The following is a 20,313-nucleotide window of genomic DNA, read 5'->3' as shown; positions in this document are numbered from 1 at the left end:
AAGGTTTTAAATAGATAGATAGGTTAATAGGCCACCACTTCCATGGGTTTACCCACGCCCACAGTGGGCCTAATAAAAGGTCTGCGGGTATACTTATGCGCGTTTATCCTTATGTCTACTTATCTTTAATTTAATTGTGAATTATATATAATTTACTCCCAAGGCCCACACGAGCCAAAATATCACAATTATTATCAAGAGCGTGGGTTAGCCTGATTATAACTTACTATAGCCTAATAACCACTAGTTATTTAAGGAGAATAATATATAACCTCCTTAAATTGAATTTATATAAACTCATGGAGCCAGGGACTCAAGACCAGGTCGGTCAAGGCCCACTCCTGGCCTTGGTCTGCGTGCTAGAGACAGCTGTCAATAGTCCTTGCTGGTCCAAGCCTCCAAGGACTGCGTTCCTCATTACGTTCTATATAACTCCTCGTGTGTAATAGGCTATAGATACACATAGGCTTAAGGACCTAAGATAACATTTCTGGGCTGTTCGATCTAGCAATTTGTTTATATCTCTGGGCCTCTCCTATCAGGTTTAAATTTTCCACTCTCCTATATCGGTGTATGTAACTACCTAAGCACCCCGCCGTCTTATGTCTTTTATCTTATGACAAAAAACTTAGGATTTTAGGTAGTTATCGGACGCTTTAGGTCTCCCAGCTCCAGATTAGTGCGAGAGGCTCGCCGTTATAACTATTAGAGATCTTAGATCTTTTCAATATCTCTCAAAATTTTAGACCCACCGTCTAGTCTTCCACGTCTTGACCTCGCTGCTTCCAAATCGCCCTGAATGCGGGCCTTGAGCGCGTATATATCGGGCGGCCGTTCCCTAATCAACCGTTTCTTCTCGTTGAAGGTATTCCACCACGACTTGTCATGACCACGCGTGTGGGGAAGTAAATGCCAGTCCCACAGGCTTCTTTGCTCCTCATCACTGAGATTCAACCAAGCATACAGATCCTGGCGGGCCGTCGTTCGCTTGTCCGCAGATATCGGTAGGGGATCGCGTCTACGCCAGACGCCTTTACAGTCCTTCGTGAACTCGACGTCTTCCGGCCACTCAAAGACGGTGGCTCTCAGCTGAGGTCCGGCATCATAGATATACGGTCCAGCGTACTCCCCCCACAGCCAACACCACCCTTTATATAGCCGAGAGTCGTCGCAGCCGAAGCCATAACAAATCAAGACCGTCGGGATGACTGTAACGGTAACTACATATAGCTGGGTCGCCAGTTGAGCCATTCCCAATGTCACAACGTGCACTGTAAATGCCACCCAGCCCGTCCACTGAGCGAGGCGATACACACCAGGTGATCTGACGGGAGTCTCAGTGACAAAGACACCACGGAGAAGATGTTCGGGGATGAACATGGTGACTGCCCGCGAATCAGGCATGACGACAAGGATCTTTACGACCTCTGGCCGCCACTGTCGAGAGCCCTGCTGTGGCCGCAGCGCCTTGGGGTCCTTCCGGATTCTTTCGTCCCATTCACCAAGGGCACCTGTGAACGTTGTGGGAAGGGGCTTTGCTGTGGCGACAGCTCTGTTGATCGCATTGCGGTTTTCATGTATCGTATACGATCGCACGACGATGAGAAGTATGATCGCGATAGTATTGGCATAGCCGTACCAGTCCCCAGACAGGAGAGTCATAACAAGCAGGAAGCCTGTGAGCGTAGCCGAGATTAAGGCCGGAACGAGGACGTATGACCACTGTGCCGGTGGTGCTTCCTTGATCTCCCAGTACACGAGACTGCGGGAGACATGGAATTCCTGTGCTTGCATCCACCTGGTGAACCATGCCGTCAGGTTCCCCGTCACGATGCCGCTGGAGATGTTATAAAGCGTGAATGCTGATTGTTTGGCGCGGAACCGGTCGCCTGTGAAGACGAATCCGGCCAATAAGGGCATGTATTCAAGCCAGTAACTGCGCGCTAAGCGACCTACGGAGATGTCCACCTCGTTTGCACCTAGCAACGTCAGCAAGCCGAGGGCATCAATCTCAAAAGGGGTCCATCTTGAAAGAGCCTTCCAGGGATAGAACATTGTTACTTGAGGGAAACGAAGCAGGGCTAGGATGATGGGAAAAGGAATTATGTCGACGGTAAGGTAAATTTACAAAGGCCATGTTCGTCTGATGAGTTATATAGTTACAAGTACAATTGCCTCGTACGAAGGGCATCTCACCCTGGCAAGGCTGTGCCTCGCGCCGGGGGGGCAGTGTTGTGACCAACGTGCAGGAAGGCTGACATCTCCAAACCAGTAGTGAATTGGCATTACTCCGTATAGCGAGGATGATAACATGCACGGCAACCCAAGTGAGCAAGCGGTGGTGATTTACATACTTATACCAATCGCCGAACCCATCGGGCGTATTCAGCCGGACGAGGCTCCCCTTGAGGGCAAAACTTGTTGTCTCCAACTCGCCATGGAAACCCATCCCTCACCTTGTGATGGGTGTATATGCCCTGACCTCCCAGCTGCAACCGATACGTGCTTGCTTCTACGGACGACGAGGCTCTGGTGCTCTTACATACCAAAACACTAATTGATTTAAAGCGCCCCCTTTGCATCAAAAGGACGACCAGCCTGCCTTCTAACGCTGGATTTCCTGAAGGCCCAAGGAACCCTATCACCCGAATAACTAACTGCTCCGAGCTAAAATACCTACTAGGCGCATGATGCCGTTGTTTCGACCACCCCCTAGGCAGAGCCAACCCTTCGTCAGAACGATCTCGACAGAACGCCATCCCACTAGTCACAGGCTCAAATCTCAGCCCCCCCCGCAGGTCCCAGTAACATGGAGGCCCTACAACGTTGCCCTGGTAGGCCTGGGATACCGGGGTTACAGAAGCCATTTCCTCAGCCTCCTGGGTAACCCGCGCATTTCAATTACTGGCGTTTGTGATATCAACCGCGCGGCACTGGAGGCTTTCTCTACCAAACATCAAGGCATTCCTACCTACCACTCCCTACCACAGCTCCTGCAGAGCCACAATCTGGACTTCGCCATTGTATCGATACCACATGGCGCCTACATGGAATGCATCACTGCCATAGCAGCAAAGGGTGTCTCCATCCTAAAAGAGAAGCCTATTGTGGAGTCGGTGGCAGAGTATGAGTGGATGAGCAATCTGCCAGTAAAGATTGGAGTCACCCTTCAAAAGCGTTTCGAGCCACTCTTGTTGCAATTCAGGAGTCTACTACCACTTGTCGGGGACGTTGCCGCAGTCGAGGCACATCTCACCTTGAATATCGTGAATCTGGAAGAAACGTGGCGTGCAAGCTCCGGGGTCGGAGTCACGGTAGGTTAAGGCCGACCCAATAAACGTATAGAGTACGAAACCAACTATTGATCACTAATAGGAAGACCTTGGATGCCACATGCTCGACCTCCTTGTGTGGCTATTCGGACCCCCAACCTCAGTGATGGCGCACCAGGTCTTCTCCGTGCGACCTTCCCAAAGATACGGTGGGGACGATGTCTCCGATATTATGATGAACTGGGGGCACAAGAACTGTATAGGGCATGTACGCTTATCACGGGTCGCCCATACGCCTGCTCAATTTATCAGCGTAACCGGGACCAACGGTACCCTTAGTCTTGATGGACACCAGGTCACGCACCATGATACCCAAGGTCGCCAGACACTGAACGTCGAGCATCAACCGACCGAGAAGCAGGTAATTAGGTCCATGGTTCAAGAATTTGGTGACTGGGTTACTGGCCGTCGACCTAATTTTTCGGCCTCCCTGGCAAATGTACAGCATACGGTTTCCGTTGTCGACGCTATCAAAAATTCTCTTACAAGTCACCAAATCCAACATCCACTTTTATTATCGTCGACTAGGGTTTTGGGTGCTGCCAGCAACCGGCTCATGCCAAATGCATCCACAAACCGAGTATCAGCCGCCACTTTCTCCACCTCGTCTTTTCTCAAGAACAGGAACAGAGCCTTCGGCCTCAATACAGGAGCCTCAATTCCCGCCGTTGGCCTAGGCACTCGCAGAGCCGAGCGACCCGGACAGGTTTACGAGGCTGTATGTGCGGCATTAGGAGCCGGGTATCGCCATATTGATATGGCACAGTCTTCAGGGAACGAGCGTGAGATTGGACAAGCTATCAGGGACTCTGGGGTTTCGCGAAACCGGATTTGGATCACTACCAAGCTGGATAATAGATGGCATACTCGCGTTGATGAAGCACTGGAACTGTCTCTCAGTGCTTTAGGCATGGATTATGTTGACCTCTATCTCATGGTAAGCGCGCTTTGAACTTACAAATTGCGAGGGGTAAATGGCTGATTTCGCGAGCATTGGCCCGTATCCACGAACCCCAATGATCCTGCTACTCGGCTGACCAATTGGGATTTTGTCAACACATGGTAGGGTAGAGTTCCACCAAAATTAAATATAATCACTAGTTATATCTAATTTCTATAGGGAGGAAATGCAAAAGTTGCAGCCGCACAAAGTACCGAATATCGGGGTTTCGAACTTTGGTATCACCGATCTCCAGCGACTTCTGAGCAACCCGTCTTGCAAAGTGGTCCCCGCAGTCAATCAAATCGAGGTAGCAACCGGATATGTGCTGTGCCCTGAGTCTGTCCTTCTAACATTCTATAGCTCCACCCTTACTGGCCGTCTCGAAGGCTTCTCACGTACTGCAACAACCTTGGTATCCACTGCACCGCGTATTCCTGTCTGGGGTCCACTGACTCCCTGCTATTCAGAGACCCAACAGTGCTTGAGATTTCCCAGAAAAAGCAGAAGTCACCCTCACAGATTTTGTACGCATGCTCCCTCTCCAGTTTACCATCCCTTCTCATCTCCATTTACTCCGTACTCTAACATCAAAAGGATCATGTGGGGTATCCAACGCGGGACCAGTGTAGTACCCAAAACTGTAAACACAGTGCGAATGAGGGACAATTTGGAAATAGATGGTTGGGATTTGAGTTGTCATGAGATGGACATGCTGAATGGTTGCACCACTCGGTTCAAGTCTTGTAATGACAACTGGTTGCCTAGGAAGGTGTTCCTCTGTGATGACGGATGAGAAAATGGCGATACATACGAACCGCACAGTATCACCTGAAGACGGCCTACTTGAGAGTAACTTGAAATCTTATTACGCCTTGCTTCTATTACGCCTGCTTCTACTACGCCTGCTTCTACTACGCCTGCTTCTACTACGCCTGCTTCTATTACGTCTTGCTTCTCGAGGTTATCTAATATTGATTTTAACCTTAATTGTTTGAACATGGATTATTAGTATATTAAGAAAGGAGCTATCAATGTTAAAAAATATGTATATAACTATATATTTTAAATAATTTCAAACGTTTGTAGTGGTCTACCCCGGGCTTTAAGAGCCGCTATTGTTGGAGCCTTACCGCCAAAATATAAGCCAGCGCCCATCTCGTCGTCGCCGAAGCCAGCAAACCTTGGGTCCTTGTTACTGATATCACCAGTCCGACAGTCCAGAAACAATTGTTCGGTAAAGACGCCATTATCGCACTTCAAAACCGGCCGGCAGTGGCTCGGAAGCGACCCGAAAAGCGGCTCACCGTTGTTCAAGCCGTGCACGTAAGCCAGGCCGACGACTTGGTACTGGGACCCCGTTGGCCGCAGGAGCATGAGGCTCCTACAGCCGAGGAGGACGACGACACGATCCCCAGGCTGAGTGACGGCCGGCGCGAGTCCCATGCGGCCGTCTGTCGTGCGGATGAAAGAGCGCCCGGCACAGATGTCGATAACCAAGCTGTAATACCTGTTGGCTGGGACGATGACAGACGATTTCTCTACGATATTTTTCACCGCCGCAAGACTCTCGGAGAATGATGGGAAAAGGACTCGCTCTGGGGAGATACGGTTGCTAAACGTGTCATGACACAGTGTACAACAGTAGGCTTCCAGCATCGATACAGCATTCCCAGGATAAACGCGTTCAAGGACCCCCGACGGGGCGCACTCGCGGATAAGCTGGATCGCGGCGCCGTCACTTCTATCTCTCGTATCGAACGCTGTCGCCGCCTGTATAGTGGTCACGCTTACCCCTGTCACCGTTAGAATGCTCTCAGTAATGCTTATCATGTCCGTTGGCATATACCCCGAGGCGTACTGCTGAGCCCTAGGTGCATTTGCGTGCTGGGGGCGAGACCAGTCAGGCACCCACGTCGGCGTGTCGACAAGATGGTTCTGGAGCTCGCAAACAGACAGGAGCCGCAGGCTCTTGAGTTTTTCGATATATTGGTGTATGTAGCTCTGGTAGACCTTGCCGACCGACTTCGTATAGTCTACGTCGACGTGAAGCTTCCTCTCGTCCTCCCGACGTAAGCTCAACAGCGCATACAGTCTATCTCTTTGGTCAGAGCACTTGAGGTGGACTGTACGCCGGATGAGCATCGACAAGTTTGTTATATTCGAGTTATACATCTGACGCACCATCTCGATGCGCTGCCTGAAATCATTGGAAACGGGAGCTCTCCAGGGCTTGTTGTGGAAACACCAACCGGCTGTCATCACGTACTGCCACTTGATGAAAGCTGTGCCACATTGCAAGAGGGCCGCCTTGCCCGCCAGCCGTATCTCCTGGAAAACCCAAAGCCTCTCAAACCAGGAACGGCCGAATAAATCGGACAGAGCGCTCACTGTCGGGGTCTCGTAGGGCAGAGGGACGGACATGTCAGCCCATTCCTTGTTCCTCTCGCCCACAGGCCTGACTCTCTGCCTGGGTATGTCAACATCAACCCTGTCGGCCAGGTCGCAAATCGTACGAATCTGTAAGGGTTTCAACAGAGCTGGTCAGTCAGTGCAATCATATTGAAATTAGGGGTTGGTTCTATATACAAGACATAACACGAAGAACGGAATATCTACAAGAATCAAGGGACACGCATATAATAAGGTGATCACGTGAGCAACACGTGGTCCCGTGACAATATGGGACCTTCACCAGAACTCAAAAAGGGACCTTTTATAGAATGTATATAAGGACGCTCTTTACCTTAGGATCAAGAGTCTTATACTCGCGATCAAACCAGCTACAGTTTTACCATACTGCTTAATACAAAGCACCATTCCAGTTGTCTTATACTATATTCACCGAATACCCCTTTGCCCATTGACGCAGGTCAACATTGTCTTTACTGCTCACAAGGACCTTCAGCCTTCATCCGACCAAGGCACTGACTGAAGCCACACTTGGAACTGAGAGATAGCCTCGCTATAGTATCCTATCTCACCCCGGTACCGAGCCGTCTCCTACAACGACTCATCTCCAACCCAAGCTTTCCCTAAGACCTTCGTACCTTCTATCTTACGGCAGGTGTGAACCTCTGATCACCCTTAGGTAATCAAGGAGCGCCGTCAGCTTGTGACACCTCTGAGCTCGACCTCTAGTTTATAATATATAGTATTTTCTCTATCTATTCACGGTTTATCTTTTCGCTATATATTTAGGCAAAACCACCCCAATGTATAGCTAGGGCCTTGACAGATTTAGTTTTTATTAAAATTCTACTAGAACTCCGAATATATTCTATTAAAATAAAAAAAAAACTATATAAATATGGAGAAGTATTATATTAATCAAGATGGAATACTTTAACAATTAATATTATCGAAATATTCAAGATGCCATGTACAGAAATCCACCATCTTTCCATCAGCTGGGAATTTAAGTGAATCCCCTAGTTCCAGGAAAGCGGGTGACATGTCTTGAAGGCGTAAGTCAACGTCCAATGAAGCAAAAAAATTCTTGTTCAAATTCCAGACCTCTCTAGAGAAATCGACCTCCGCCACAACAGGCACGCTAGCCCGATAGTGTGGGCTGACATACGGGAGCGTGTACGGGGCCCTACAAATCGTACTATCCGAAAGCTCCAAGCATAGCCCTCCCTCACGCGCACCGGCAAGGAAGTCGCGACAGTCGACGTGGTTGAGTCGCTCTCCAGAGGGTATGGTTCGTTTATCTAGGTTGAGAGATCCCTGAGCATCACAGAGGGTTCGAAACTCGTCGACAGTGCATTGGTTGACGAGGAGGGATTTTGCGTACGTTTCTGTCTGCCCACTAAATGTATCATCATCGAAGAGGATGTAGTTGCCAGAGGGAATGCGGCTGACTTGAGAAGCAAGCGGGGGCGCACCGTAACGCGCGACAAACCCGCATGCTTGGCGGCTGAGGGGACGAAAGCGTCGGGACATCTGGAGGTTAACGGTACCGGGCAAACATGGATCGAGGCTGATGACCTGTTGATCCCCAAACCGCTCTTGGTATATTTTTTCCTGGTCCGCAAGGCGTATTGAGAGAATATTTACTGGTGGGAGCATTCTCGGCTCCACAGTGAAGGCCTTAGCGAAGGCTTGTCGTAACCCAGCGCAGAATGTCCTGTACGCCATCGCGGCCCTGTCCAATATGCAACCCTGATTTCTCACCCACGGCTCAATGGCCCAAGGACCTTCGTCCCGCATGTAAAGTTCACCGGCTCCCCAGGCCAAGCAAGCGACCTAGTTTGCAAATGCGTCCATTCCGCCTTAGTGATATCTAGAAGACCGGATAGATCTCCCTGCCAAACTTTAGTAGAACTGAAGTATGGGGCTTGGTCCCAGCTGAACATGACTCGAGGGTTGTTAACTATCAAGGCGTTCTTGGACGCTTCCTCAACAGCTTGGAGGCTCCCTTCTCGCACAACACACAGGCATGATCCCCTCTGAACGAATGAGAGAGAAAGCATGGCGTTATCGCCCCCAAATACGTACACAACGTTTATAGGGCGATGCGTTCGTACGTTCTGGGCGAGCAATTGCGCTATATAATCTAGGACCCGGGTGAAGTTGACGGCCCGTGGTGCATACAAGGCGGACCATCGATCAACCATGAGCCACTCGCTCTCGGCTACTGCCCGTTCGCAAAGGTACAAACGCTGGGCTGGGGATAGTGTACCATTTTCACTCCCAGAACGTGTCTTTGAAGCGAGATACCCGTTATGGTCGGGACAGATATATCCCCCAAGTACCGCTATGCCCCGTCCTTCTAGCTCCCGCTTTGCCGTCTCCATCGTCTGGATGTGACCCTTGTGGATTGGGTTAAACGCCCCCGTCGTGACAAGGACAGCCAATTCCTTTGAGGCGTCATTCCCCATATGCAGGAGCCGTGAATGCACCTTATCAACTGGTCCTGTCCACCAGCGTGGGTTGAAGCCGCTATAATTGCCGCCCAATCCGTCCTCGAAATAGCCCGCAGCTTGCAATAACTCGAATGAACCGTTAAAAGCAGCCAACGCCTTTCGGTAAGTCTGGTCTAGACCTGCAACAAGCCCGGCCAACGGTATATTGTTGGCCAGTGATGTGACAAGAGACGGAGCGACAGGCTGGATGTCGCGTTGAAAGCACCGCTCATAAATGATATCCATCCGCAAAAGGACAGGTGCGCCCGTTGTCTTGGTAGAAGTGGCGAAGTCATGAAGCAGCCCATGATCGAAGAGTAAGCAGTCCCCAAGGTCCATTGAGACTTCCAATAGGACATCCCTCGGCGATGCGGGCTCAGCGTGGTCCGAGAAGTCTCTCTCGTCCAATGGCTTCCACCTCTCCGTATCCAGCAGAAATCGAGTATTCCCATCCCCGTCTGCGTGTAAAGTGAGTTTGAACAGGATACTCATCAAAGGCCGCCGGTTTCCGCTTACAAGGTTGAAGCCCACGTCGTAATGTGGTACAATAGTGCCACCATGCTCGAAGCGTACGAAACGTAGTGTTGGATCCAGGCCGACCGGACGCCATAGGCCGTGGTCATTGTTGTCGTGGTAGTTCTCCTTCACCTCGCGTTCCGACTGTATAGCTGGCCTTAATCTTGCCCAAAGAGCGTTGGCAAGGCCTTCATTGTTCGCACGGGCCTGAAAGCATCCCGCCCGTTGAACCTTGTCGCCTATAGAATTTGCTAGGAGGTGATTACCGTCATCACCATCAAGCGGTCTACCGTGTATATCGGCTGCACCCCATGACCATTGTTCAGAATTCTCTAGGATCAGATTGCATATATCTGGGGTTAAGACGCGGCGGGCTAAAAGCACAGAGTCGCCAAAGTCTCCGAACTGCATTGCAGGAGGTGGCTGTGACGATAGGTTTGGTCCACATGAGATGTTGAGCGGAGAGCTTGCATCGTTAAAGGCGAATAGTCCAGGCATTTTTGAAGAGTCAATATTGCACGTTAGGTTACACAGTCAGAGGAAGATAGGAAGGGCAATAGCACTTACATATTATATGAATGGAAGCGTATGAAAACAAAGTAGAACTTTTCGTGGAGCCTCACCCTCGTCCAGCCTTGCAACGAAGAGCCGCATTCAGAGTGCCCGGAGCCTGATGGCGTATGTAACTAATCAAGAAGTAGGCTATCACGATACGGTATGTATGATTGATGCCCAACTTCCAGGGCTGATTTTATTGCGACATGGTTGTCTGCGACGAGCTGTGCGGTATGTATATCTGTCCATGACCGAGCCTGGTCGCTGTAAGCAATACCCGCTACTCTCATCTTTTGCAGTGCCCCCGGTACAACAACGCACCCACCGGCCATGGCTGCTCTCGCCCCGCGTTACCAGTACAGCCCCATAGATTCTGCAGGCGGCGAGATTCGGCTCCTGACGATATGTTCGGGGACATTCAACGCGCCGCTGGATTTGCGCCTCGACATCCGCCGCCGAGTACTCCCACAGCCTGGAACGGGGTCACCGCCCACTGCGCCGAGTTTTGAGGCTCTCTCGTACACCTGGGGCGCACAGAGCAAACCCGTGAATATCCAGATCGGTAGCTGCCAGGAGCGCCTTTCGGTCACTCCCAATCTCGCCACCGCGCTGCCATTCTTGAGGCTCTCAGATCGGGACAGATTAGTCTGGATTGATGCAGTATGTATAGACCAGTCCAACCTCCAGGAGAGGGGTGTCCAGGTGCAGCTTATGGCCGAGATCTTTAGGCAGGCGGCGCAAGTCGTCTGCTGGGTTGGACTGGAGAGTGCGAACAGCAAGCTGGCGATTCTGTCACGGGACCACGTGTTGCTCACGTGATCACCTTATTATATGCGTGTCCCTTGATTCTTGTAGATATTCCGTTCTTCGTGTTATGTCTTGTATATAGAACCAACCCCTAATTTCAATATGATTGCACTGACTGACCAGCTCTGTTGAAACCCTTACAGAATGAACAGGTGGCTCTGGAGGCCATCAGGAAAAATAGCCACAGGATCCAGCGGCCATATGTAAATTGAGGCATCAGTCAGGGAGCTAGGAAAAGTATACAAATATACTAATACCGTTATTTCAATTCAAAACAAAAAGCCCTTAAGGGACGGTCCTGAAGGGAGAATCTTGAAGGGGCGGATCAGAATGGGCAGGCAACATGTTATTGGTGCAGCCTGGTGTTACAGTGGGTGTTCTTGGAAACCTTAACCTTACCGTTTGACTCATAGGCGCCAGCGAGTGCGTGCTGTGACGCCAGTCGACTTGGATGATCCTCAGCGAGTGTTATCCTTGAATTGATCTGAGTTTGAGTTCGCTAGAGGCGTCAGACCCGACAGTCTGGTCGGTCGCCCCTTGGTCTTGGCACCCTTGAGGGGCGCCCCAGCAAGGGCTCGAGCCTCAAAGAGGCCAACCGCAGCAGAACGACGCAGGAATGGAGAGACGAATGGTCCCTGTCCCCCAAAGGAGCCCACCTGAGGAAAATCGACACCGCCCTCCCAGACCAGCACACCCGCCATCTCTACGCCACGCTCCAAAGGGCGCAAGCACGACTTCTAACACAACTCAGGACAGGTCACTCATGGCTAAGTGAATTCCGAAACCGAATAAAATATACTGACAGTGACAAATGTGAATGTGGAGCAAAAGAATCAGTCCGTCACGTGCTGGTGGACTGCCCAAGACTACAGCAGCAACGTCAGGTTCTACGACAAAAGGTAGGAGATAGGTTCAACAGCCTCTCACTAATGCTAGGGGGTAAACCACCAAATTGCTCAGGGAATGAGATGAAATGGAAGATCAATAGAAGCGATCTTAACGCGGTTCTGGACTTCGCTGAAAGTTCGGAACGATTCCAAGGTAGGGACAACTAAAGAGAGCAGCCACAGGCCTTGACGAGGCATCAAGATCGTGCATGTAATTAGACATGGAAAGATAGATGAGAGTAGTCATAGTCGTGGTAGCCTGCATATCCCGGTGAGGAAGAGGTCAGGGTAAATGAATAAAAGGAAGTGATTACGCCCAGGCATTCTGTCAGCTCAGGTACACCACTTTGCCCACTTCTTCTTAAGACGAAGTGCAGCTGCCGAGACATGGGTCGGAAGGGAAGGTCCTGAAGAGGAGGATCGCAGGCAATATGTTATTATAAGAGTGCCGCCAGGTGTCACAGTAGGTCGATTTCCTTAGAATCCCTGATAGAACCCATCTTTGAGGCGGTGGGCTGGTGGCGGACGAAAGCTGCCAACAGTAAGGGGTGCAGGTTGTTGGTACCAAACATAGGAGGTGGGTGACATCCAAAAGGGCTTTTGGGAAGACTAGCTACTTGCCGGTTTAGGTTCGTCCTGGTTCAGCTTGGCGGCGGGAAGGCCACCTTTAAATGCGTGGCTAAGCTAGCATCATGACATTCGAGAAGTTGATCAAGTTACTAGGAGGAATCTAGTCACTTGATTCGCCTCTGTGGAAACAAGGGCCTTCTCTCAACCAAATATGATCATAATAATTACAATATTATCGAGTGGTTAGCTAGAATAAATAGAATTAATTAATGTACATAATTATGGAAAATAAGAAAACTCAGTTTAACCCAATAACATTAGGGTCCTCCTGGGCGTTTCGAAGGATTTCCCTTATGGCAGAATACAGACTTTTATTAGGTGTTTTCCACCTTCTGCCATTGGGAAATACAACTCGCCATAGTCTATTGACCTAAGGCACGAGTGACTAATAGTATTCCGTAAACTGTTTGGTAGTTGTCTTTAGAAATTTATCTTCCTTAGTGATTACGCCAATCTTTATATCAGCTAGCTCCTCTGTATTCATGAAGTTCCATTTGTTGAAGTGTTCAATAATCTGGCCTTTCCCAGGGCCTTCGTAGTGGATACATATCTAGAAAAAGACCCAGAAGAATGATTCGAGATCATATATAAAGGAATGTGGTTTATCGTCTAGAAGAACTCCGGTTGCTATAAACGCCTGCGTGCCGATCTTGCCTCGCGCCCCTGAAGCATCTTCCCAGTCTTCTTTGATGGCAAGGTCCAGATCAATGATAAACGCCTTCTAGGACGCGCTATCCTTATCCTCGTTGATTATGAGGTTATTGGGGGAAATGTCTCTCTGAAGCATGCCGGCCTGCTGATAAAGGGACTCGTATCCTTCGATGCACCCTTCTAGCGCGGCCAGCAAGGCAACCCTCGAGCTCGCCTTGTAGATTGGCTGGCCGTAGTCCTAAACGATGACACGACGATGGACACGATTTGGGATGGACGGAGGTTGGGACTGCTTGCGTTTGCTGGGTGGCAGCGACGGCTCAACGCAGGTGGATGATTGTTTGCGGCTAGCTGTCTGGCTGCTCTTCCCCTTGCGGGATGCGCTCCTGCTCAGCGGACGCCTGGAGCTGACCTATTTGTAGTTGCTTGCCGTCGTGATGTCTAGTCTCTTCCTCACTCTGTCACGGATATCATAATCTTGGCCCTCTACCTGGACCGTCGCATGGTAGTAATACCTCGCGACGTTAACTACCTCCTTCTCCATGGCCTCACGCAGCAGCTCCCCTTCCTTATCGCGCTTGGGATACTGCTATGAGGCCTTGATCACCAGGGGTGTTTGGGATTCGTCTCTGTCGCGATGTACCTTCCAGCAAGTTGTGGCTCGTCCGGCGACGCAGTGTGCGCGCTTTATCACCTCATCAATAATGAGACGCTCCTCCCCACTATCCCGTTTGATTTTAAAGTACCGCAAGCCATTGGCGTTGGTAATAATCGTTGGATCGAATCCGAGCTGTCCTTTGGTTATCAGCAGATACCCAAGCATGACCGAGACGAATCAAAGGCCGTCCTTGTGGATGTCGAACTACTTGGACGCGATCCCTCCCAGACAGTCAAAGAGCCATAGCCTCATAAGTGACCCGCATAGCGTAAAGCCTAGCACAAAGAAGCAAGAGTCCTGCGCGGCTAGCACTTCCCTTGTATATCTGCCTATGTCCTGCCTAGACTGGGTTTCGTAGTCCGGGTCGTTCTTCAGCTCTCTAGGAATGAGGATCTGTGACCACGCATACTTGCCGTCCTCGAGGGGTTTAATGCTATCCATGAAGCCGATATCCAGCGTCCGCTTAGCCGTGGAGCCCTTAAGCCGCTTATGAGGCTACGCTAGGGGCCGCCTTTGAATCGCCTCGCCGGGCGTGTGCTCCTCATAGAATTGTATTATCTTGTCGATGGCCCCCGACAGCCAGGCAAGCACAGGCGCCTCCTTTGCACCCTCGGGCCATCCCCTCTAGCCAGCTCCATCGTGGAAGAGCGGCTCCTCCCCCTCCTTGCATCTCTCAAAGACCGCCTGCGCGTTTGTCTGTAGCCCCAGGATATATCCAAAGAAGGTTTCGTAGAACTTTGGTATGTCAACATACATGTCGCCCAGGTCCTCCCTTAGCACGGCGTTCATGTTGGTTCGCAGCTCGCTCGAGTTGACGACGCTGCCTGTATTTCGAGTCAAGGGAGTCTGGAAAGAGCACAACGGAAGGGGGGAAGGCGTCAACTCGGCGATAGCGTGCGTCACTTTACTCCAAATAGATTCATCGGAGTCATTGTCGTGAATTGCCTTGAGCAGGGGAAGGAAGCGTTCAGCATCAAATGTTCCCTGGCGGACTTCAGGAAGAACCCTCGCAAGCCCATCTAAAATAGGTTCGCGCCCGGTCAAGGGCAGTTTTCGACAAACAGGATGAGATTGTAGTGCTAATATGAGGTCAAGTAGTCGATCATTTATATCAGCCCTGCTCGTTTCTTCTTCCGATATAAAGGCGTTATATAGGTCTTTAAAAGCATCTAGCCGGTCCCCGATCGGGTGGCTGCTTATTATCTCAGATCTCGAGGGCGACATGTTCGGGAACTTGCATAATGGGAACAATGAAAAGAATAAAGAATTCGTCAGCGCGTCGCGAATCTCAAGTCTTTTTAATTTTGGATAATTGTTAGTCCGGCGTCCCAGACTAGCCACATTAAGATTGGCCCGGGCGCTAACCGCTGTTGTTAAAATTAGAAACAAGAATTGCCTATTCAGGCTGCATCCTCAGGCGTTTCCATTTTCACTTCATGAATTCTTCTCCTCCTGTTAAGTATACATGCTGGAGCGACACATTCAACACCAGGCCCGTAGCCGAAGGCCTTCAACTAGCAGTTGGAAGATCCAAATATCTTCGGTATTGCCCCCCAGAGGAAAACACTCATGTCGAGATTCGATACGAGGCAGGGGTGGTTTCTCTACATCGTCGACAGGTTCGGATTGCGTCACAGCGCATAGACGAAGCTCAAGGAACGTTGCCGGAAACTTTTGGTGACATTGTTATGCATGCGGAGAGGCTTTCTAGAGCGCACCGTGTACTTGAATTGCGATGTGAAGGGGGGGAAGAGAGTCTGGAACACGCTGTAGACTTTCAGGTCGGTTTTGTGGAGGAAAAAAAGCCTGGCAGGCTATTTCAAAAAAGTGATAACCGCGTCAACGAGGGAGATCGTCTTTATATTCGATTGAATAACAAGGGAGATAGCCCGGTTTATGTGTCTGTTTTCAATGTCAACATTGCGGGCCACATCTTTCTATTGACACCACGACACCCTTTGGGTATGAAAATACCTCCCGGAGAATCTAAGGCCATAGGATATACTGCCTTCAACGTTTTGAAAGGCCTCGAGATGGTCTGGCCAGAAGGCCTCTCTAGAGATTCACCGATTGAAGAGTGGTTTCTGTTTGTGCTTTCAGGCGCCCCGGTTGATTTACGATACTTATGTGATTCGATGGATCGCGATCTTATCTCCACTCTCAACCGCAATGTGCTACTCCCAGAAGAAGAAAGCCTCGATAATCGTTACGATATAGCTTATATACCGTTCTCCTTTCATCCAGCAGCTGCTGAGCCTGGAAATGGACTTGCTATCGAAAAAGTTACTCCCTTTCCACCCGACGAAGGGGATATTCAGCCTATGGATACCATGCAGGAGCAACAGCATATTCCTGCAGCAGAGCTGCCAGAACCCGAATCTATGACGGAACATGATGACGCCCCACCAACCGTCATTGGAAAGGTGGGACTTTTGTCACCGATTTTTCCTTGTGTCTCTACTAACATCAGCCGGCTATAGGGAATCTTTGGCGCAATCAAGCGAGCTCACATCCCGCTCCTTATTCGGGTTGTAAACCAACACGATGAAGAGATTACGGTTGTTGTCTCCAAATATCGGCCAAATCGGATGCTGTCAGGTGCCTCTGTGAACGCATCCGCTACCGGCGGAGGAATAGAATTCAACACCACTGTATGCGCCTATCACACACCTCCCATATATTTTTCATTCTCAGAACGCTAATTATGACATCTGATAGACATTTGTTGGGCCAGCTACCAAAAAGACACTCCTACCCTGGGACGGAAGCGATACCGGCCCGACGGCTACCTTCCCTCTCTCGACTCGAAAGGAAGGGTTTGGCGTCATCACGATCTTTAAAGGCCCTCAGAAGACACTATACATCGAGAACGACCGCGTTCCGCTTGGTGCTACTGCGTATTTCGTAAATAAACCTGATCTGAAGATTATAGAATATGCTACTAAGCAGGGTGAGAGTCAGAGGGCCCAATGACATGGATTGGGACTAGTATTTCTAATTATTCGCTATATGTCTGACTATAATGTAAATAGTCTCCTGGGGATCTAGGAAGTTAAATTAATCCATTTATTTTCGTATTTTCATCGTATTGGTTCCAGGTTGCGTCAGTTTAGCCCTTTCGTTCATTTCTATTCATTGGGGGCTCCCCTGAAGTTTTACCAGACCTTGTGCCGTCGCTGCCTAAGGACACTGCCTGCATGGCTACTCCGTTATCTTAGGCGGTGGCTTATTGGTTGTTGCAATAGTGAGTATTGTAACGCAAGAATGCCGCAGCGGAAGCCTTGCGGGCATGACCGATCACCGTCAATGCAGCGGACTCGCTAAGGTGCGTAAGGTGCCGGATTATGCGTAATTGACTAGAGGGTGACTTAGATGACGGTGTTACCTGAACAGAAAGGAGCCAATAGCGTGTTACATCATGCCTGCATTGAATTTTTTTGGGTAAGGGTTGCTGTTTCTTGGGCTGGCTGAGTAGTGCGTGCATGAAGCCGGATATATCGGGTTTACCGTGCCTATATATGGATGTCAAACTCGGGGAATCAATGCAAGCTGCATTCCGGAGGTGAGCTAAGGCCCTGCATTTCGAAGGACTATCAGCTGAGATTATGATTTCACATCAATGCGAGCGGCTACGGCTCACGGACAGCTTTGGACCAAGAGAAATATCCTTTTTTTAGGCGGGAAAGTTTACTCTATTTTTAACTAACTGTACCGCAACTCAAACCTCACAGTACTAACGACTATTATAGTACCATGAACATTACTATCGCGGTACTAAAAGGATATAAGTATTGAAGAACGTCCGTTTGTGGAGGGTCACAAAACCATACAAACTACGATAGGACAACTCTACCCATTGACACTTGTTATTTTATTCTGATAAGAACTTGTTCAGCAGGATACTTTGCAGTCAGAAATTGCTTAAGTGGTTTTGGAACCTGGATTAGCATATGATTTGAGCGGAGAGGCCAGTGGAAGATCTCAACCGTGCTGTTGATGTGGCTGACATGGCAGTCGAAGCCGCTCCGCACGACCACCCTGATCGAGCTGGTTACTTAAATGGTCTTGGAAACAGCCTCAGCACACGATTTAAGCGGACTGGGTCTTTAGAAGATCTCAACCGTGCTGTTGATGTGGCTGACATGGCAGTCGAAGCCACTCCGCACGACCACCCCAACCGAGTTATGTACTTAAATGGTCTTGGAAACTGGCTCGGCACACGATTTGAGCGGACTGGGTCTTTGGGAAGATCTCAACCGTGCTGTTGATGTGGCTGACATGGCAGTCAAGGCCACTCCACAGGACCACCCTAACCGAGCTCATCGTTTAAATAACCTTGGGATATGGCTTGGGACACGATTTTAGCGAACTGGGTCGTTGGGAGATCTCGACCGTGCTGTTAGTGCTGCTGATATGGCAGTCAAAGCCACCCCCCAGGACCACCCTAACCGAGCTCATCGTTTAAATAACCTTGGGATATGGCTTGGGACACGATTTTAGCGAACTGGGTCGTTGGGAGATCTCGACCGTGCTGTTAGTGCTGCTGATATGGCAGTCAAAGCCACCCCCCAGGATTACCCTGATCGGATAAAATTTGCTGACAGCAACCAGCCGCTTCAGGCAGTTGGCGCACGCTTCAAGGTAGTAGATGTCCTGGAAGAAGGTATGGAGCGACGGGATGATTTCTTTCCTCCCCTGCAGATCTCCCAGATAGCCGTACGTTCAAAGTCGCTGAAGCCGCCAAAGGCTTCACCGCTGAGCACGCGGCCCCGTGCGGTCTTTGCATCCTTCCGGGAAACCCCGGGGGCTAGAAGCTGTAGGCTCTCCACCGTTTGTAGGTCAATTCTTATCATCCGCTCGCGGTCATCTCCCACCAGAGACGCCCAGAATTCCTTCACGAACGTCAGATAATTAACGATTTCTAGCAATCGATAGACATGGGGCCTGGAAATGGAGCACCGACCTCGTCACAGTTGAGAACTAGAGCCGATATGCAGTCCACCCCATAGCCCAGGGATCGCCAGCAGCGCGTCGAACGCAGCACGCACATGTGTGTGAGAATTAAGTTGCCGCAGTCGCTTTGCTTTATTTGCCGACAGTCGCGACATCCAGCGCTCCTCGAAACGAGAATTAGCTTCATGCTGATACTGGCGGACTTCCGGTAGACCTCGCCATCGCTCGGTGGTCTGGCGTTGGAGTACTCATCAATAAGAGAGATTTGTAGGCTGGAGCTTATTTCTGTGCTGAGCAGTCAGGGAGGAGCGCGGCAGTGGTGGGCGGGGATGCATGTGTAGACATACCGTCTAGATAGAGGTCGACCGTCCACCACTGGTTGCTGGGCGAGAGTAATCCCCCGCCCGCCTTCAGACGATGTTGGCCGTGGAGACAGCGTACCTCTTCGGCGGAGAACTGAAGGTGCGGATGATTGATTGATTGATTGATTCATTTACGCCGTCCCAGCCGCTTTGTCAGCAGCTATGCAGCCTGTGTCCTACTACGTGGCCCCAGCTTTAACCACTTGCACTAAGATACATGAAGAAAAATTTAATAAACTGTAAAGGAACGTGCACTGTCGGCTTGACGACCTTGCATTGCCCCGACTTTGACTTACGACGAATAGTTCTATTCGAAGCCTGCCCCGCAGGCCCGCAGGGGAAGGAGGGTCGGTCAGATTGAGGCGTAGGAAAACTCATGGTTACGCTGCTGGTGTTACCTGGTTGCAGATCCTCATCTGCAAGTTCTGATAAACCTGAGGAGTCACTGCTCTCATCAAGAGACTGTTCTCCGCCTAGAGATTCCGGCTGTGTGGAGAGGTCGCTTGCGGAAGGTACGAACAAAGGACTATTTAGGGCTTCTGGTACGGACATATTTCGATCAACTGTAGGGGAAAAGCTGCTATCCGGCTGCAGGACATTGTCTGATCCCAAACCCAGCCTGGCGTGCTCAGTAAAGCGGGATCGATCGTGCCAGACATGGTCACACGTTCTATTCCTTCGACATGTCAGCGATTCAGAAGTAAAAACGGAGCGGGGAAGATGCTTGCCCAGGTCATGCCGTCCCTGTGCTCCCTCTGTAGCCCTAGGGTCGACAACGGCGCAATCAGCGGGAGCTGTGGTCAACGGCGTTTGCGCTGGCGACTCGTCGCCAAATAGGGTATCTGCTTGCGCCCCAGAACCACTATGGCCTAGTTAATGTAAATGCATGGATGTACGAATACCATGCAGCTCGATTATATCAAGGTTTGCGGCACTGCCCAAATTGTCGCCCTACGAGCGTCCTCCACCCTATTAAAGTTAGGTTCTAAACCTGACGAAAGAGAGGTGACAAGTCGTTGTGATATTAAGAACTGGTCCAGTTGTGCTATATGGAACTATAATACTCCTTCGTTGAGCTTAAGATGCGTTGGACGGTTTAGGAGATCTAGAACTCC

General features: G+C 50.2%; 7 protein-coding genes across 7 annotated transcripts; 3 read left to right on the top strand and 4 right to left on the bottom strand.

Moving 5' to 3' along the window:
* Positions 1-714: 714 nt before the first annotated feature.
* GIQ15_03656 (uncharacterized protein) lies at positions 715-2,055 on the bottom strand (the record flags this gene model as incomplete). Its single annotated transcript, XM_033551073.1, has 1 exon — positions 715-2,055. One exon carries the CDS (start codon positions 2,053-2,055, stop codon positions 715-717), a length of 1,341 nt encoding a protein of 446 aa, XP_033408234.1.
* A 632-nt stretch (positions 2,056-2,687) lies between these two features.
* Positions 2,688-4,860, top strand: GIQ15_03655 (putative reductase 1; the record flags this gene model as incomplete). The annotated part of the gene is made up of 5 exons (XM_033551072.1): positions 2,688-3,314; positions 3,376-4,269; positions 4,324-4,394; positions 4,453-4,582; positions 4,636-4,860. The coding sequence occupies 5 exons, from the start codon at positions 2,688-2,690 to the stop codon at positions 4,858-4,860; spliced, it is 1,947 nt and encodes a 648-aa protein (XP_033408233.1).
* Positions 4,861-5,337: 477 nt separating this feature from the next.
* GIQ15_03654 (uncharacterized protein) lies at positions 5,338-10,193 on the bottom strand (the record flags this gene model as incomplete). Its single annotated transcript, XM_033551071.1, has 4 exons — positions 5,338-6,812; positions 7,659-8,401; positions 8,449-9,554; positions 9,696-10,193. 4 exons carry the CDS (start codon positions 10,191-10,193, stop codon positions 5,338-5,340), a joined length of 3,822 nt encoding a protein of 1,273 aa, XP_033408232.1.
* A 387-nt stretch (positions 10,194-10,580) lies between these two features.
* Positions 10,581-11,069, top strand: GIQ15_03653 (uncharacterized protein; the record flags this gene model as incomplete). Its single annotated transcript, XM_033551070.1, has 1 exon — positions 10,581-11,069. One exon carries the CDS (start codon positions 10,581-10,583, stop codon positions 11,067-11,069), a length of 489 nt encoding a protein of 162 aa, XP_033408231.1.
* A 2,226-nt stretch (positions 11,070-13,295) lies between these two features.
* Positions 13,296-14,048, bottom strand: GIQ15_03652 (uncharacterized protein; the record flags this gene model as incomplete). Its single annotated transcript, XM_033551069.1, has 3 exons — positions 13,296-13,463; positions 13,683-13,814; positions 13,869-14,048. 3 exons carry the CDS (start codon positions 14,046-14,048, stop codon positions 13,296-13,298), a joined length of 480 nt encoding a protein of 159 aa, XP_033408230.1.
* Positions 14,049-14,507: 459 nt separating this feature from the next.
* GIQ15_03651 (FunK1 protein kinase) lies at positions 14,508-15,107 on the bottom strand (the record flags this gene model as incomplete). Its single annotated transcript, XM_033551068.1, has 1 exon — positions 14,508-15,107. One exon carries the CDS (start codon positions 15,105-15,107, stop codon positions 14,508-14,510), a length of 600 nt encoding a protein of 199 aa, XP_033408229.1.
* A 212-nt stretch (positions 15,108-15,319) lies between these two features.
* Positions 15,320-16,944, top strand: GIQ15_03650 (uncharacterized protein; the record flags this gene model as incomplete). Its single annotated transcript, XM_033551067.1, has 4 exons — positions 15,320-16,306; positions 16,364-16,534; positions 16,602-16,833; positions 16,916-16,944. The coding sequence occupies 4 exons, from the start codon at positions 15,320-15,322 to the stop codon at positions 16,942-16,944; spliced, it is 1,419 nt and encodes a 472-aa protein (XP_033408228.1).
* Between the last annotated feature and the right edge of the window lie 3,369 nt (positions 16,945-20,313).

Source organism: Arthroderma uncinatum (assembly GCF_011692745.1).
Source record: "Arthroderma uncinatum strain CBS 119779 chromosome Unknown scaffold2, whole genome shotgun sequence".
In the NCBI taxonomy this organism is placed as follows: Eukaryota; Fungi; Ascomycota; class Eurotiomycetes; order Onygenales; family Arthrodermataceae; genus Arthroderma; species Arthroderma uncinatum.
This window is presented reverse-complemented; position numbering and strand designations above follow the sequence as displayed.